General features: G+C 33.5%; 1 protein-coding gene across 1 annotated transcript; it reads right to left on the bottom strand.

Annotated features, from left to right (window-relative positions):
• Positions 1-2,143: 2,143 nt before the first annotated feature.
• Positions 2,144-7,010, bottom strand: LOC123218234 (disease resistance protein At4g27190-like). Its single transcript, XM_044639528.1, has 4 exons — positions 4,151-7,010; positions 3,846-4,055; positions 3,228-3,764; positions 2,144-3,130 (listed from the first exon to the last, which is right to left on the bottom strand). The coding sequence occupies exons 1-4, from the start codon at positions 6,866-6,868 to the stop codon at positions 2,315-2,317; spliced, it is 4,281 nt and encodes a 1,426-aa protein (XP_044495463.1). The 5' UTR covers positions 6,869-7,010; the 3' UTR covers positions 2,144-2,314.
• Between the last annotated feature and the right edge of the window lie 13,700 nt (positions 7,011-20,710).

The raw sequence follows: 20,710 nt of genomic DNA, 5'->3' as shown, positions 1-20,710 counted from the left end.
CTAGGCTGGGGCTGGTTACCTATGGTTTTGTTACATAGATATAATACTGTTGATTTTTGACCCTATTCAAATAGTTGTATAGTTGTATCTAGGGGCATGTATATGATTACTCCATGATCTTAGATGTTTAAGATGAGTTTTTATATTGGATATATATATCTTTTGTTCGCTTCCAGATTTTCAGTTTTCTTAGACTAATTTCTAAATACTTTTAGTGATGCGTTTAGTTTAAATTATTTAAAAAAAAATAATAATAAACGCTTCAGATATTAATTCGTAACATTTCTCCTTTGGTAGATAATACTTTTAGGGAGGGATGTTACATGTTGTTTGTTATGTGATCAGATTCGACTTCTATGTTAAAGCCATACCTAGACAATTAGTTTGGTTCATTCTCCATAATCCACTTATGAGCATTTTCATCTACTTGCCTCACTTCAGATAAGGCATCCAAGAAGTCAATTTTATTTGTTGCTTTACAAAATGTCCATCATAGATTTTTTAGGTGTATCTTAGGAATTTTTTTTCTAAAATTAGCATTAACATGCCAAGCACAAAACCTACTCGTAGCACTAGACCACTAACTTTATAATGCATTTGTTATCCCTTTTTGTCTATCACTCATGAAAGTGATAGACTCAATATCCCCAAGAAAATCATGTAATAATTTGATGAAGAAGCCCAAGTGTCCTTGTTTTCAACTTCACATATGCAAATTACCAAAGGGAAAATCCCACAATTGACATCAATAATAACAACAAATAGAATAACTCCCCCAAAATGGCTTTTCAGATGACAACCATCAATCCCAACAAAATGTCTACAACCTTTAAGAAATCCTTTCTTTTGTGCAGCAAAACTCAAAAAATACCTATGAAATCTAGGGCTAGATGAAATTTCTTCTCTAATTGCTTTCAGGACAACCATGGACCTTGGATTAGTCAACAATAACATGTTTGTGTACTTGTATAACCAATTGAAGAGATCAACATGCTTTTTCACTGTCATTCTAGTGGCCATTTTCTTAGCCCTATAAAGTTTTCTTTGGTGAATTTTAAGAAAATGCTTTCGATCTAACTACTTAACTAAAGACTTTATGCTTGACCATTTTCAAGACCTTATAAAACTGTTCGTATTTTTAGCAATCCAAGCAACACTTGCATTAGGGTTGTTTTGCACCCTAAGACAAGTGTGTGTGTCTTCATATTTATGTTTATGAAAAGATTGTTCATCTATCATCGTTACAACATACAAATGAAAGGGACAACATATTGTTCTACATACAACTTTGACCCTCCTTTCATTGTACACTTTCCTCAACCCAAACCCTCTTTAAATGGTATAATCTTTCAACACTTTTCTAAAATTTTGTACACTCTCAAAAACTTAGCCCACCTCTAAAATGATCTTCCCATCAGCACCATGTTTAAAAGTCTTACTCTTCATATAACTAGCCATCTTACTGGTAGCAACCTCATCTTCATTGGATGTATAATAATTAACATCTTCATTGTCAGATTCATAACTTGAAAACACTTCACTATCACCATTATTATACTTAGTTTTGAATATCGATATTCTGATAATGAGTTATACTTATGTGATTAAGTTATTTTGAATTAAAGATATACTAATACTTAATCATAATTTTGAGATATGATAGTATGTTTGTACGATTGACTATACTAATTGTGAGTGGAGATACAATAGTTTGTACATAGTAGTTTGTATGATTGTCTATACTAATGGTGCGTCTGGTTCTAGTAATATTTTATTACTAAAAAAAAATTATTAGATATAAATTATTATTATATTTGATAAAATTTAGTAAAAATTTATAAATATAAATAATTATTATATTTGGTTAGAGTTAATAAAAGAATATTAAGATATAATTTTACTTAAATACCCTTGAACATAATTATTCTAAGATATTTCTCATGTTACTTGTTGTATCAATTAAATATGAAGTTATTTTTGTTCTAAAAAATTAATAAATAAGAGATTTAATTATAATAACATCAATATTATCTAATAATCTTTTAATATCTAAGGTAGGAGTAGTAAGAATTACCTCTTATATTACCTATTACATCACCATTGATAATAAAAAATTATTTATAAACTAAATAAAATAACGTAATTAATAAAAAATAGATAATTAAAGTAATGTTTTAATACCAATAAATGTCCTTTGGGCACCACATATATACGCTGATACTAATAAATGCAACCTCCATCTCGACGCTTATCTTCTAGAAGAGGTTATTTGACTCTACATCATGCTCCTAATGACATCTCGGATGATGGAACTTTAGGTTCGAACCGTTTCGATTAGGATCCTTTTGTCTCTTGGATGCAGCCTACGTAATTTGGGTATGCTGACGACTCCCCTGCAAAATTTCTGCAAACTTCGACAATCAGTAAGAGTTACTTCTTCCAAACATGGGAATCTGAAGGCAACATTAGCGGAGCAGAAGTATGACAAGCTTGGCAAACTGTGCAGCTCCAAAATTTTCAGTCGGCTGAAAACAATGTCTTCTTCTGTTTCTGCTACTTCATTGTCTGATACTATTACCTCCATCAAAGCACTGCACTCTCTTATTCTCATTGTGGTGAGGTTCACTAAGCTTCTAGCTGTTGAGCAGGTTGAAATCTTTGCCAATCTGCAACATTTCCATACATCCAAACTTGCTATATATTTGAAAGATCCTGAGGATGGCATCAAGGATGGCAAATGATCACATGACCATACTTCCAAAACCTTAAGCTTTGGAAGCAACAGCTTCCCCTGGGAACTCGTCCATATGTGTTGCAGATGAGGAAGAGAATCCAGCTTCAAGATTGTTATTGGCAAGGGTTTCACTTTCACACACTGCTTATTCTCATCAAGTTCTTCACTAGGAAACAGCTCAATGAAATTACTTCTGGCTACAACTAGTGTTCTCAGCTTGCGAAACCTACCAAGAAAATGTAGCGGAAAGACCGGTGATTCATCATGAAAGCAGGCCACCTGAAGATGTTCAAGTTTGTGAAACATATTTGCAGAAAAATGGTGGCAGCCTGAGCTTATCAATTCGATATCATCGTTGTTTAAAGATAATTTATCCAAGTTCAGATTGGATATCACCTGCAAATCCCAGGTGGGCATTCAATAATGTTCTTTTTCATATTCTGCAAACAAAGCAAAGAAAAGCAATAAAATCTCTAAAATCAAAAGTGCATACCTTTCCAGGGGAAAACAAGGGATGTTGAGTTAGGTTTTCGGATTGGGTGATAAGCTTATGACAATGATAAACGACCAAGCATTTTAGCAATGGCGACTCTGTTGTGTGTGTTCCCGGATAGAAACTTTTGAGTTCTGGTAAATCCACAAGTTCCAAGGAATTCAATTGTGGAAATTCAAACTTTGGGGCAGCTTTTACTTTCTCCATGGAGACAATTTCCTCCAACCCAGATGAGATTATCTCAATCTCCTTAAGTTTCCAGAGGCCTGCAGCTATAGAAACTGGAACGAGGTTTTTCATACTCCAACATTCTGTAACCCTTACGATTTCGAGATTTTCAAAGGTTTGAAGTCTTTGTGGATTCTTAGATAATCTTGTGAGAGTATCGGGAGGAACAAAACTGGTTAATTTTCCACAGAATTCAACTCTCAATACCTTTAGTCTGCAAAAAGAATCAACATGGAGATTATTGTGCCATATCAACTGGATGCTATCCAAGTGTAAGAGTATCATCTTCTCCAAGCTTGGACAATGAACCTGTACAACATGAAGCAGAAGATTAATAAGATCAATGTCCATGTATTGTGTTAAGGTGAACTTCTGTGAAAAAAAATTTACCGTTTCATCAAAGAGAGGATGCAAAACTGTAGTGTCATTCTCTGAGTTCATTTCTTCGTCTTCTTTCCGGGAGAAGAATGTCTTCAAACTTTGACAACCCTCAATGTGAATTGCATTCAAGGAGGGGAATTCAACAACATAAGATGGAAACATAAATTTCAAAGTATGACATTCTTTCACAGTCAACCTTAAAAGTTTTGGGAACACCACCTGCAGGCACAATTATTGTTTCCGTGAAAAAAAGACTTCAAAATGTATCAAAACATCTGAAAAGTAAAAAGAAACAGTAAAACCAAAAAAAAAACCTTTTGATCATCATGGTCTGTAGATTCTTCAATTTCTTTATCACCGAAAATCTCTCTAAGGTTCTTGCAGTCAGTGACTTCAAGTTCCAGGAGATGTGAAAGGTTTTTTGCCATGGAGATGGAGAAAACATGCTCTAACTCATCACATCGTTTAATTATTATGGTGCTCAATTTGGAAAAAGAATCTGCATAAAGTCGGCCTTCACATATCTTCTTCAACTTCATCAATCTATGGAGAAAAATTGACTCTAGCACAGGAAAGGCAGTGTGACAATGAGCCTTCTCTGTGTTGAAAATATACAAAAGATCTCCACTATTCCGAACAGAAAGATACTTCAACTCTGGGAAACCTTTCTCTGAGTGGAGAGCATCAACTATGTCTTCAACCCCGCTCAGTTGATCCAAGTTAAGATCTTCAACTTTGTCAAACAAAATGTCAATCCCAGAAGTCCCCAAGAAACTATGACCATTGCTGAGTTTCAATGTTCTTGCTGTTGTGTACTTGCCATACCATTCCCATTTTTCTCCAATAAGTATCTTGTACCTTTCCAGCTTTTCAGGGTCAAACAAATTCCTTGGCATAATCTTCGCATTCGGAATATGTATGTATAAACAATACAGGAGATGCAATTCCTTCAACTCAGCAAGACTAGCATTACTTCCTTGTTGATTACAATCTCCTTCAACCTCCCACTGATGAAAGCTGTTAGCCACATACAGGTCTTCCAATCGGGTCAGCCTTGATATGACATTTGGTTTAATTTGATTGAGTTTTGGACAGTTACTCAAATCCAGGGACTTCAACTTGCTCAAATCTCCAATTTCTCCTGGTAAAATTTCAAAATCACAGTATGAAAATTTCAGAATTATCAGTTCCTTCAGCTCCCCGATTATTCCTATATCATTCAGCCTGCATCTCTTCAAACACAATGTTCGGAGTTTCTTCAGGCAAGAAAGAAGTGAAGGCTCTGATGGAACGTTAATGCCACCCAGATATAAAACTTGCAATTCTTTTGCCCCCTGAAAGAAATTGTTGGGTATATTTAGAAAACAATCTTGATTTTCATCTTCATCTTTATCTTTCGATAAGAGCAAAAGCAGCTTCAGTTTTCGACATTCCAACCTTTCAGGAAGCTCATTGATGTCTCCATTAATCAGAGACAGATAAGTTAAATCTTCAGACATTTTACTTTCCAAGATCTCTCTGGAATTAGCCCCTTCTGGAATACTGACGTTGATCTTACCCATTTCCTCTGCAATTGACACACCAACACTGTGCATTGTATGGCTCATTTTAACAAATCTGTCATCAACCCCAGTATCTGAGAACAAACAAGAAGCTCTGAGATTATCAATCAATGAAAGCACAGTGTTCCTTGCTCTTTTCAATGTGAAAACATCTCGAAACAAGCCCAATCCCATGCCAATTTTGAACAAGTAATCCGTAGAGATTTTATCTCCTGCACTAGTACACACAGCACAAAGCAGAAACAAGGATTTGGCATCCTCATTTTCCACAAATTCATAACTCAGCTTCAAAATATGCTGCACTTCGTTATCTACCCCTTTGAAATTCTTCAAATCTTCCAAGATGTTTTGGCAGAATGAAATGTTCTTATTCTGTTTCAGTGCATTTCCAATTGCTTTAATTGCCAATGGCAATCCTGCACATCTTCTAACTATCTCGTCTGCCGAACATGACACTGCCAAGTCGCCCACTATTGACTCAAATAAACTCTTGGATTCTGGGAAACTCAAAGCTTCAACTGGGAAATTGTTTTCAGGATCTGCATAATTTCCAACCACTTCTTTACTTCTTGAAATGAGCAGTATTTTCAATCGCCCACTTTCATTTACTGCTTTAGCTTCAAAGCCAGAAGGAATGCCGATGACATTCAAGTTTGTTGTTTCCCAAACATGATCCAATATAACCAGAATTCTTCTCTTCTGTCTCTTCAAACTATCAAGCAATCTGGCAGCCCTTTCTTTCACGTCCGTCTCTGTCAATTGCCATCCAAGTTGTCCGGCAATTTCTTCTTGAATTCTTTCGACGTTCTTCAGAGAATTTGTTACATCCACCATAACCGCCGCATCAAACAGCTTATCTTCCATGGCCACCGATGCCACTTTCTCCACCAGCGTTGTTTTGCCCACGCCAGCAATCCCATGGACCCCAATCACGTAGACATTACCATCCTTCAACACCTTTATAATCTTCTCTTCAACAGACTTTCTTGAATCAAACGCTTTGTAGTTCGTATCATGTAACGATCGGCTCATATCCAAATCACGACGCTGCAAATAAAGATGTTCGAAATTCACCTTTTGTTGGACGAGACCTTCTCCATCCAATTTTGCCGTCTCAGCTTCCTTACTCACCTTGTTACATCTCAGCAGATTACGAAAGAAGCCTATGAAACATCCTTTCTCAGCTTCCTCTTTGACGGATTTCTCCTCTTTTTCTATGAAAGCGTTTGCATCGGAAATCCACGTCGCCACATATTTTTTTCTCTCTAGATACCCAAATTTTTCTTCCCCTTCTTTAACAGAACTCTCCACGTCTTCTTTCTCCTTCTTCAGCTTCGCAAGTTCTTCTTCCAGCCCCTTCACCCTTTTCCTATACTGGACAGCATGACGAATCTCCTCCACAACCGGTTCCAGCACCGGTTCCAAGAGTTTTGATGCACAGGAGATGGCTTCGTCTTCCACTTTCTGCATTTTTCACCCTTGTTTTTTTGTGTTCAGAGCAAGTGCACCGCTGAGAACTTGACAATGGATTACAGTTCATTGAACGGCGAAAAAAGACGAATGAGGGCCTTATGTTATCCAACTCATGCCGGGGCTCATGAAGTTGACAGCCTCCCCAAAATTTTAGATGAAAGGACGAGCGAGTTATCTTTTTGGCCCCAGTAGTTAAAAAAATTATTTCAAGGAGGGAATCTTTAGAACTTTAGGCGGCGTCAGCTTGCATTATCTGTCATCGAATGAGAGTGACATTAAATCTATTGTACCATTCATTAATAGTGTCTAAGACAGGATCAAATCCTTTATATTTCAAGATTTAAATTTGGGATATTAAATTTTTTACTTTAATTGAGGCTCATTTATTCATTTTTATTATATTTTTCATACTCAAAACACTTTTGCCACTTTAGGTGTGTTCTTATCTTCTAGTGCGTTCTGCGCCGTCGGCGGCCTAAAATGAAAATCAAAGGCGCATTAGTTGTGCCTACTGCCTCCCGGGGCTAGGCGTAACCTTGAAAAATCAGATATAATAACACTGTTTTCTTTATATATTACAGAGAGAACATATATAGATATTTGATATTAATATTTGAAACAAAGTTTAAATATGTGTTAGATAAGAGCAAGTGAATTTAAAAATTTTTGAGTTTAAATTTTTTAGATTAAATTTAAAAAATTTTAAACTTACTTGATCTTATCTTCCTAAATTATGATTAGCATTAATCTAATATTGAAGTAGCACATAGAAAAATAATCCAATAAGTCACTTGTGAAGAGCATGCAGTCTAAAAGAAGGCCTTAGCGTGAGACATATAAAAAATATAAAATATGCAAAGAAGCAAAGAATATATTCTTTGTGAAGAATATATTCTTAAGGAGTATGCATAATACATTCTGCAAGCTTGCTTACTTCCATGTGTTCGTTCACTGAGTGTACATACATATTTTGCATCCTTTTACAAATATTTTCTACAAAAACATATTTGTTTGCTTTCTTGTGAAAAGATCCTCATATAATAATATAGCATAAGCGTATTAGACATATATAGTATAAGAGACCATCAAATTGTTTTCATGTGTGCAAAGAAAATTCAGTGAACAACTTTATTGATCATCGGTTTATGATGAAACTTCTTCGATTAACAACAACGACGCAATGACAAGACAACTGGTGAGATTTCCTGTTATTTTTATAAAATGGAAGCAAAGGGAAGTGAAAGAACAAGTTGGCAGTAGCGCCGCTCGGGGTTGACATCAACGCTAACCCTTTCTACCACCAATTTACTATATCCATTTTTTTATAAAATGTTACTCAAGTTGGTTGGTTGAGTAGAATTTATTTTAAGTATACTAGTGACGGAAAATTATCAAGTATAGGTCATTGACTTTAAATTTTTTAAAATTATCAAGCATAAAATTATTTAATCTCTTATCCATCCTTGAGTTGAGAGATTGAAAATTATGAAGTATGTTGGTGATTGAGTTTAAATTTTTTAGATTAGCATAGGTGAAATGACATTTACACTTAAGTATGCTAATCTAAAACTAGGGTTGTAATTAGTTTATTTGAAAATATTATAAACACCCATTAGGAAGATAAATGAAGTAAAAAAAATAATCTCATATCAAATTTAATATTTTTCATGTATAGTTTATATGTCATGAAAACATTCATTTTAAAATATAACTTTAAGCCCATTATTAATTTTGAAAAACAGAGGAGTCAATTGAATTAGTTAACGTCAAACATATTAATTTAATGATAATCCAATTTGTTTGATTAATCTTTGATTAATGATTATCTTTGATTATTCTTTCATTAATATAATAAACGAGTTAATATATTTTTTAGGTATTTGCAATCAACTATTAGAAGGGGGCATACAAATTCCATGAGGCATACAAATTTCAAGTGCACATGTTGCTTCAGAAAAAAGATGGACACTGTGACTATAATTAAGAACAAACTAACGCTTACTCAAAGAACTATTTTTCAGACAACCTGTTTCGAATGCTTTTTAGATTTGGCAGAGCGAAGGTTTAGTGTTGTTTTGATGCAGGTGATGTTATTTCGTATGATTAACAGTAGAGATCCAATGAGAGAAATATGGTTCAAATTAAATGGTCTTAAGTTTCGATTCAAACCCTATTACGTTTGTGCTAGTTAATGGTTTGATATTTTGGAAGGACTCGAAGGTGTCCAACTATGTTTGTTGTAAGGGACGCCTCGATTGAGAAAGGAATACTCCCTCTGTATTAACAGGTTATTATCCTATGAAGAAATTGAGCAAGCAGTTGGTGATCAAATTTGGGAAGACGATGACGAGAATGTTGTAAAGTTTGCGGCATTGTTTTTTATATCTACGAGACTATTAAGGGTGGACAACAAAATAAAAGTACTTGATTGTTTTTTGTATTTAGCCGACAATTTAGTCGATACCTATGAGGGATGGTAACATGGAACAAAACAATTGATTCAAAGCAGAAAGACACTCGTAGCAAATATCAGTATTGTGTACAACACTAACAACCCTACATGAGTCCACTTTTATTGCTTACAATGTTTTGGATACTCGATTGCTTTTAAGGTAAGTATCACATAATGGATGAAGTTAACATTTATACTGACGATTATAAATACTAACCATAAATGTTATGCATTGTGCAGTATTGAATTTATGAAACGATTCACAATCTATTACCTTATGTCTATTTGGAAGCAAATGATTAGGTCTCTTATATGTTGAAATGGAAGACATGATGACATATCAATACTTTGGGATGCTCCTTCGATAAATTGCTCATTGGTAGATTAATATTTTATCATTCCTTTTTTTATTTCATTAATTTTTATAAATTTTCTTAATGTTCAAGAAGGGGATTACAACTACATTGTGTCCAGTTGAGATTAAGTGAGAGTTCGAATGGTACATATGGGCTATAAAGTTTATAGGAGAATAAGCACCATAGGCATTATCAGATGACAAGTCTACAGATTTGGACGATAATAATGATACCTTGTCAATTCGTCCTATTGCCTTTCAGTTAGCCTCCATAAGGTCTTTGTGGTCCTCAACTGCTGGGTATTAACTCCCTTATATCCCCATGACATCCCTCTCAGCACAAGTTTCCTCTACCTATATAGCTAGCCCCTAAGTCTCCACTGCTTCTATATAGATATCCTCATCACGAGGCCTCAACCCTTTGTTCCTAACACTTTTTGTATTAGATAGACATCCCCTCCATAATTGTCATACTTTTTCACCACATACCCGCAAGAGTTATAAAGGCCTCTCATTAGGGGTAGATACGAGCCAAGCCAAGCTCGAACACTGTTAGCTCACTTTCAGTTAAGCTTGATTTTCAGCTTGCTTAAGACTCGTAGAGCTCGTCAAAACATACATTCGTGTTCGGCTTGCACCTAACTCGGGCTCGTATCTATTAGCTCGGGTTTGGGCTTGTATTCTAGGCTTGTCAACAGTTAAAGTACATATAAATTTCTCATATATTGCATCCTATTATCATCATTTATCATAAAGTTAATTAGAAACACAATGCTGTCATGTGCCTTCTATTTAATAGAAAAATTAACCAACCATTAACTGAGTTTTATTCACATCATCCCATGAAAAATTTATGTCAACATTTTTAATAGAAAAATTAAAAGTTAGATCCACTTAATTTTAAAAAATAAATATTAGTTTATTTGATATAAAAAATAATGGTATCTGAGGTAAAATTTGCAGAGTGATCCTTATAAGAGTAGAGCAAAGCAACATGTTAAGTATTTACCATTAATTCAATATCAATATATTATAAGGTTAGATATAATTATTGATATTCAAATTAACACTTGTTATAAATACACATAATTTTATTGATTTAAGGGTTGAATAACAAAAAAAACTTGAAGCTCAAAAATGTCAATTAAAGAGAGCCCATTTGATACAACACAACAATTGTAGAGAAAGGCACATAAATGAGAGGGTCTTCTAGCTAGGCTGCTCAAAGTTTTGATATAGATAAAGCAGCAAAATCTTTTGTCAAAAGCCAACCAAAATTGAATAAGCAACAAGAGTTTCATAAGCTCTCACTTAATAACCTAAAAGAATTGGCACACATCATAAAGCTCTTTTTATTTTTCACTTAGGCATGCAATTTATTGTCTTGGTGTAAATTAAGGAATCATCTTATAACATTGATTCTTCATAATTCATGATATTTTCAATTTGATTGATTGCATCAAAACTATACAAATTACAAAAACAAACCTCAATGGGCTATCAGTAGATGTAAAGGAGTAAATTTGGTTCTCCCATTACAGTTCCCTGATAAAAGAAGAATTCAATGGTAAGATAAAGCCAATGCATTTAGGTTTTCAAAAGCGGTGTTTTGTTTTGAAAAAATTAATCTCCAAAAAATGCCAATGCATCAATAGTAACTGTTTCTTCACATACATCAGAGAAATTAAATAGTACTGTGATATGCTTTCCAATCAAAAATAAAGAAATGAAGAAAGAAGCATTGAGAAATAATAACGAACCACAAATCGAGCTTGCCAAACACTATTTTTCTTGTCCCGCGTAACATGAAAATGTTGCACCAAGATAATAAATTGCAAGCCTAAATGAAAAATAAAAAGAGCTTTAGAATTAACTTGCCTCACTGCATCAAAATTAACATACCAGAATGTCAAAGCAATTATATTTACCATTCACAAGATAATGAGAATTAAAATAAATTTCATAGTAGTATCAGGAGAAATTCTTCATTCCATAACATCAACAAGAAAATGAATAGCATGTAAAAGCAATTACATAATTTTAATCATGAGACATATATGAACATAATTTGTTCTTACTTGTATGAGAACACTACATTACCTCCAATATGTGACTATTTAAATGTCTAGTAATATGTCAATCTTAGTCTCTTCATCCTCAATCTTCAAGAAAGCACATGACATGGTTTATTAAATCAATTATAATATCATAAATAAATAAGTATACAAAGTTAAAGTTATACCTGTATTGGTTTTTTCACTCGATATTTGGCTTGAATCCAGTCACCTCCACACATAAGCATACTTACAGTTTTTGGTGCTAGAGATACCTTATACGAGTCAATCACTTTACCCCCAACACTAAAAGCACTTTCTGAAGCAACAATAGAGATCGAAACTGTAAGAATCTCAGCCGCCATACATGACAAGACTGGAAACTTGGTTTGATTAATAGACCACCAATAAAATACATTAAATTTTTTTGTCTCTACGCCCTCTGATGTCTCAGACTCAAATACATTGGATTTGAGGTACATTGTCAACTCTAACTTTCCCGCGACTTCAGCTTGACTTTTCTTACGATGTGCTTGCCATTGCAACACAATATCAGAATCATCTATCATTCCATAGGAAGATATGAAACTAATATGTATTCCTACAATATTTTTTTATTAAAAATATGTGATTATAAATTAATCTAAAACTTTAAGAATTATGATATGACAATTAATATTAATGTATAATGAAATTATATACTTAAGATAGATGATCCCATCTGTGATGTAAGGGCGAGGGATAGGTTGTCTATTGATAAAAGTTCCACATACTTATAATATAACTCTTCCAATGTGTGGCGTAGGTTGTTAAACTCAACCCCCGCATCATATTCCCCATATAAAACAGGATAAGCAAAGTTTATAAACTCTAATTTATACCTACAATAACGAGAAATTAACTTAGATCACTAGTAATAACAATATACCAATAATCAAGATAGTTACCTCGAATCTATAATGATTGCGATTGCCATGAGTAGGTTAACCCCTCCCCAATATTTGTCAAACTTTACCATAATCAATCTAACCATTGAGGCCATGACAAAATCAAATTCTCTATCTTTTAACAATTTTTTTACTCTGAAAACCTCTATAAAATACAAGTTAGTTGTTGGATAGTCAGTTCCTGATACAATCTTGCTTACATTATTAAAAACTCTCAAAAAGTCACAAACTCTGACCAATTTGTTCCATTCAATCTCATTTGGTAAATATTGCAAATAGTTTCCATCTTTAGCTCCGTATTGTGGCTATATTTCTCAAAAAATCATTGCCACATTCAATATATTATATGTGCTATTCCATCTAGTGGGACAATCCAAAACCAATTTCCTTTCTTTAATCCCACAAATTTTAGCAATGCTTGCAAAGTCTCGTTGTCTAACCTCACTTGCACACACATATTTCACATTGTCCCTTACTTTATCAATAATATCCTTAATTTCAGTAATACCATCTTGAACAAGAAGATTGATGATGTGAGCCGTACACCTAATGTGGAATAAATTTCCCCTAGAAACTAGAGATCTATCCATCTTAAAATCTTTCTTCAATGATTTGATACACTTGTCATTCATTGATGCATTGTCTATAGTGATAGTGAACACTTGTTAACATAGTATTAAGACACGTATAAATTATAAGTGTTGTCATTTATCATTGATAAGCAAAATAAACAAATTTCACCTTACCTTATTCTGAATACCCCAATTTTCAAAGCAATTGTATAAAGTCTGTGCAATAGTTTCCCCATTTCTTGAAGGAGGCATATGGACAAAGCTGATTATGCATTTATTTAATGTCTATTCTTGATCCACCCAATATGCAGTTATAACCATATATTCAATGTTTTGTGCATCTGACTTCCATAAATTAGTTGTCACACTTATCTTTCTTAACTTTTTAAAAAATTTCTTCAATTGTTTGGCTTCAGCTTGTACAACTCGATCACAGTTAGATTTTACTTGTTCTCTGTCTATTCTCTCATATAGTGGTTGTAGAATACTACAAAAATAATTGAAGCCAATATGTTCAACAAAAGAGAATGGCAATTCATCAATCAGAATCATGTGAGCTAATGTCTCGTGGATCTGCATATTGAATCACGATAATAGTTAATTATTTTAACAAAAATTAGTATGAAATTGATAGAAAATAACCAAACAAGTTACTTAAATATTTAGAACATACCATATCATGATTGTATTTTGCGTTCGGTCTCACGATGGGTAGAGTGAGAGGGCCTGGGCAATTTCCTTCTATTGGTTAAAAGTTCAACAACATTTATCCCTTTGAAGAACTCTGTTTCCCCACTACCTTTTTTCGCTTGGCATATTGTCCTATATGAGGAAAAAGGTGTGTTGTTGCATGTGTTTTCTGTAGTTTTAACCTTTTGTTACAGAACTTACATACAGCAAATCATACATCCTTTACCATTATAATCATGTCTTTAGGAAAACACTCCCAAATAACAAAGGTCTTTTTTTCCTGCTAGATGGGATAACCAAGGGACTAGGTGAGCTAGATTTTCCTTCAGACATTATATCTTCCCACTCACCAACATCTTCTTCAGACTTTTCATAATCTTCTATAAATGTAGTTTCTACTTTTGTATTCTCGACAGAATCACACAAATGAGATCCCTGAATTGCTATTCTCTTCCTTTTTACTAACCTTGATGAACGAGAACTTTTCTTTCTAGTTGCAGTTGATAAATAAGAGGAACCTCGACTAATATTTTTTTGGTGCATCTACATTCAAAACATACGTAATTTAGTAGCAAAATCAGTTATATCACAATGAATAATATAATGAGTACCATAAGAAATTCAATTAAGCTAAAATAAATTAAATTTGCAAGGAATTTGACATGCTTAACCCCTTTTCTAATTGCTAAATTATACAACTCGATCTTTAAGAAAACACATGACATACTAAATTAAATTTGCAAGAATTATAGAAAGAAGTATTGCCTATTCTATCACATAAAATTATTACAAGGCAAGTTAATGCAGAATTTATTCTTTTTGCTTTTGTTTTGCAGGATTTAAATCAGCCCATTAACCTAAGTGTTTATGACTTTTACATTTCCTTGAACTTGTTACCAGCTTCAATTCAAGTAAGCATTATTCGTTTTGGCTCTAGTAACTATATATGCTCGTTTTAGCTTTAATTCACAAAGATGCTGAGTAGAGAACCTGACTTTATTAGATTATAAATCTACTTCAATACTTAAAAAAAGCATGACAAAGGACACAAAAAAAAGCAATAGTTTAATGTTATGCACAACTAAGATGGGGTGGTAGAGGCCATTGTGGCAGACTGCCCTATTTGAGATTATGAAGCTAACCACACCCAAATTCCAAAACAACCCATTTTCTAACTGTTATCTATCCACAAAAGGCAAAATTATGGTCTAGTAATAAATTTTTCCTTGACTTTACATGTTGAATGCATAAGAAATGACATCATATCCGTTTTAGAAAATTATATAAAGCTTCTAATAAACCCTACCAAAGAAGTAGAAAAATAGGTAAGTTATAGAAAAAAACATATAACTTTCAGAAATAAATCTTGTAGACGGCTGAACAACGTTGCAATCGTAGTGGCTAAACAGTGTTTCAACTGTGTGTGAACAAATAGAGGAGTGGCAGCGTAGTTTAGTTTTGAGTTTATTTTCAGTAGAGAAGAAACAACAATATAATAAATGGAAACTAATTTGGTGTGATTTTGGGTTTACTTTAGTTTAATTGCTCCCAAACAACAACGTTTTTTTCTTTCAACAGAAGCCAACAAAGCAAGTTTTTTTTAAGTAGTTGCATAATAAAAAACCAACTCAAAAGGCCAGTAGCCGAATATAATATAATACCACCAGCTTATTAATACCGAGCTTAACTCGGCTCGTTAAGCCAGTCAAGCCGAGCATTCCCCTGTTTAGGTTTGGGCTCGTGTTTGTTTCTTTATTTTTGCTTCAACTCATGTTCATATTCGTGTTCACTTATAATAGGCTTGTTTCGGGCCCATTTGAGCTAGAAAAAGCTCACCTCGAATCTAGCCCTACCTCTTATAATGTATATGTATCCCCTTCATGAATGTCTATCTCCTATGCCTCTTATCCTCGAAAGTATCAGAGGGCCTCCCTTGTAAGACACTCAATTTATGAGACTTTATACAACGATCTACCATATGACCATCTTTAACAACTCTTAATGAAGCATGCAAAAGTCATCGGCTCGCAAATGCAACAACAACTCAATCAATAGGCTGTGATGATAGGGTTCGAATGATAGTAACATGCATTAATGTTTCGTGGAGAGATGTAGAGGCAAACATCAATGCTTTGTGAGGAGATACATAAGTAGTGATAGTAGCAAACATCAGTGTTTCATAAGTAGATACAAAAGTAGACATTAATGTTTTATGGGGAGATACAAGAGCAGTGGCAATAATAGACATTGATGCTTCGTAGGGAAATATAAGAACTCTAGTCCTCTTTAAAGCATCAAATCACGAGACTTAAAGATTCATATGTTTAGACATCAAGATCATTACAAGTTATTTTCTACAATACTTTTTTTCATTAAATCAATTAGTTATGTTATAGAATATTGACAACCATAATTTTTTTCTAGTTGGATAACTCATCGGACGATAATATGCAACAACAAGAAGAGGACCTATTGGTGACTATTGAGAAGTTATTGACTACCAAAAGTGTCAACATTTGGATGTGTGTTACAAAAAAGAAAGCAATTGGTAAGTCCTTTCACAAATTTAATGAAGGCAAGAAAGAACAAACAACATATACCTGAAAATCATCATATAAACTCACAATTGGTTGAGAATTACTCAAAGTTCTTACAGTCAATATGTCTTCCTATAGGCATCGCACGAAACTACCACCAATGTGAGCAAACCCTGGTGAACCCAAATTGTAACATAGGAGCAATGGTTGGAAAACATAATATGCACCATTCCTTTGTCTTCGTTCATATTGGTTATCACTTTCAACTTATGGTCTAACTTATTTGTTTACATAACATATCAAAGCTTTCATGGAATTGTTTTGTAAATCTTTTTGAGATAGTAACTAGACAATAGTTTTGACCTAGTTCATTACACATCTCCCACAATGTTACAATGAGTTCAAATGTTTGGGTGCAAATATTGATGGTCTTCATTTTTTCTAGATCAAATTAATAGCGTTTTACGTATACAATCCAATGAATGATTTTAGCCATAGAGCAATGTCAACAAAGTGGTTTACAAATGTAAGTTGTTTAAGATTTTCAATTATCGATAACTGTACTTATTTCTCTTCATTAGTTGGCAAGTATTCATTCCCTTCAACTTCAACAACCAATACTAGGTGTGTGACATATTAGATATCAATGACTGAAAGTTGTATGAATATGACTTTGCCAAATATACCATTAGCTTAGAGATAATGAAGAGGTTGATAATGCCATACAAGAAATTGACATATCTAATAAAGGTAAACAATTGTTTATACATCAAAGGGAATCCAACAACCAAAGACTCCACCAACATTAAAATACAAGTGTGTTCGTGATATGCTAAAACAAGATGTAGCAAGCAAAGACTATGGCTTTTTTTGCTTATTTTTACAGAGTACATTGCCCAAGATCGTCCATTTAACTTCACATCGAAATATTCTATGAGGCTAAGAAGGCACGTGGCCATGACCATATTCCAAATAAGGGCCTTTAGTAAGTATTTAGGGTTTAGGGTTTGTTTTTGTTCCCAGACTTTACTTAATTTGTTGTATTTATTAAATTCAATTAGATTATCAAAATACAGGTTTCGAGGATTTCACTTAAGGTATGGGTGGGCATGCATATAAATTGACTTTCATTTTATTATCGTTTTAGTGATGTATTTGCATTTTCTATTATAGCTTCCTTTTGATTATTCTTTAATGCTTATTCATGGAATGAAATGAATTAAGAAAATATGTTAATACAAAATACATAGTGTGTGATACAATGAAATCCAATATATACATAAAATAAATAATATTCTATTTTGTTGTTTTGAGCCACTGCCATCGTATACATACAAGAGCCTAAAAATAAAAAATTAATATATTAAAATTTACACAAAACCCAACAGATAAATTAAAAAAGCAATATATATACACTTAAAATTACAGTATGAGACAATAAAGAAAATCAACCATAATAATCTATTTGGCCATATGGGTTACACCATAACTATGATGACCTCATCCTCGTCTGTTACCTGATACACAGGACAAGCCAATCACTGGCATCGGAGTTGGACTTATACAGTTTAAGCGATTATGGTCAAGTTGATGACATCGACTACAGTTTTGTGGATAAACTTCCTTTCATTGTGAAAGTCTTCTTGCATAGTTGGAAGGACGACCAAACAATCATTGTTCCATCACTAAAGGATAAATCACAAACACATTTGATGGTTCCCAAATTGACTGATCCCCTAATGGATTAACATTTTCTTTATACATCCCTCGTAAAAAATTCATTGAGTAATATGCATTGACCCATCATACACAGTCCGAGAGGTTATTGTACCTTGTAATAGTAGTGGTGTGTGCACATGGAATTTAGGAAAGTTAAAATTTCCCACAGTCACAAGTTTGTTAGAGAATATTCACGATGAAGACCTGTTGTCGTGAATTATGGACTTCGTATTGTTGCATATTGATTGGTTTAACCACCATATTGGCATATTTGAGCACAAATCCAACAAGCTTGTCCTCAATCCATATTGTTAATGGGTGATATTTTTCACCTATAAAAACAACTAATAAATGCAATGAAAAAAAAGAAACCATCAAACCAATTTTAGTCATATGTATTAGCAATGTTTCATCTATTGAAAAACCAATATTGTATTGTGTTTCTCAAAAACTCAACTAATATAGTGACAGACAAAACGCAAATAGTCTATGTCAAAGCATTGAAAGACTCAACAATATTAGTCATTATGATGTTGTACTGTCATCCTCCAAAGTAGGCACGTCTTTTTCTCTCATACTTAATATTAGTCAAATAAGTTGCCGCACGAGATTTACTTAAGCAATTTTACTTATGGTAACTTGGAAATCCCTAAGGCGATATGCCTTAGCGGCTTTCCAAAATAATTTTTCAATATGTTTAGTTTTTTTTTAACTATGTACACATATTACCTTTATATGATAATTACAAAACCCATGACGGGCATGAGGTAGTATGTTCGCCACCAACATAATTATTGAATGACAACGATTAGAAATAATAGTCAAATTTAGCAAATCACTAATGCACATGTATAAATATGTCAAAAAGGAGGTCCACACATCAATTCCCTCATTGTGCCCACTACCGAAGACAAGCGAGTAAATTTGATTATTAGCATCCTTCGCAACAACAATGAAAAGAGACCCAAGATACTTTCTTTTTAAATGTGAAGCATCAATGTATATTATCAGGTGATAAAATTGTTGGAACCTTCTTATTGAACAACCCATACACATGAAGAAAAACCTGAACCTATTTTTCGGATTGACATCAATAAGTGTCACGATTCCCAAGTTTTTAAGCATTAAATTGTGACAATGTTTGCACAATAACATGAAAGACTTTTCAGGAGATTCTCGTAATACATTTAATGCATATGTTTTGGCACGCCATGCTTGCATGTAGGAAATGTTGATTTTGTATGATCAACTACAAACATTGGTTTAAGTATGTTCTCCAACGACTCTGCCCCAACTCGTCTATGATGTGGTAATATTTGATCTCATGGAGAAGTGTATGTGTCATTCATACGTTATAACACTCAATAGTCTCCATCTTTCTCTCTCGTTGCTTATGCCCACCATTTACATTGTGGATGTATACACTTAATCTCATACTGTATATTATCAAAGTGATTGAATTTTTATTAAATTCTTGTCTCTAATGCATATGTTCAAAATAATGTTTTCAATTCTGCTTTCAAATTATAAAAACTCATCACTTGTAATTGGTTGTCCCTTCGAGTCACTTGATTACTAATACCTACATTCTTAGCATCAATAGTAAGCTCAGAAACCCATTGAAACAAATTTTGATAATGGACGTGACTTAGATATGCTCTAATATTTATAGAGCTATGATATCTCGTGTTATATTCCATGCCCTTATTATAAGCAGGACTTTGACTTTTACCAATGTCCTGCTTAGAACACTGTACATATCCTTATCAAACCTCGAAAATTCATCATCATCCTCATTACCCTCAGTTTCAAAATCCTTAGCCATGTCATCATCATTATCTTCATCCACATTGTCATCATTATCATCATCATTATAATTCCCACCAAACTCTTGGAAACTTTACAGTTGTGCCTACTCATTTATTGGATAATTCTTTATTTCTTCCTCATGAACATCTTCGGCTTCTTAATTGTCTCTTCCATCAGTTAGACTCTCAATAACATAGAGTTTGGTCAATCCTTGTAAACTTCTTGCTTCAACCATCAAATACTCTAGATCAACATTGTCTACAATCTCCATTGGACCCACATCACCTAGGATAAATACGTGCATATTTGATTGGCATCAATCGAGTCTTAGACAATAGCTTATTTTTACTATGAATCCTTCAAAATCAACACTTGCATCAATGCACATCCCTCTCTCATTCCTACCAACATATCTCATCACTTGAAATCCGTTGCCTTCCATAGCGAATCTTTAATGCAACTTTTTCCATCTTGCCTTAAAATAAACCTAAAAACATAAAAATACTTGTGTTTAAACCTTGGGCATTATAAGGCATGCAATGGATTGGTGTTGACATTAAACAATTGTGCTTAAACAACTTTTTCCATGTGGAACCAGAGGGGGTTGGTGTTAATGTCAAGCCTTGGCGTTAACATCGACACCAACCTGTTCTTTATTTTTTTTTTATCTAAACCTGAATTTTCATATTTTTTAACCATTAATA

This window comes from Mangifera indica, chromosome 6 (assembly GCF_011075055.1).
Source record: "Mangifera indica cultivar Alphonso chromosome 6, CATAS_Mindica_2.1, whole genome shotgun sequence".
In the NCBI taxonomy this organism is placed as follows: domain Eukaryota; kingdom Viridiplantae; phylum Streptophyta; class Magnoliopsida; order Sapindales; family Anacardiaceae; genus Mangifera; species Mangifera indica.
The sequence above is the reverse complement of the archived record's forward strand: the minus strand, read 5'-3'. Positions and strand labels throughout refer to the sequence as shown.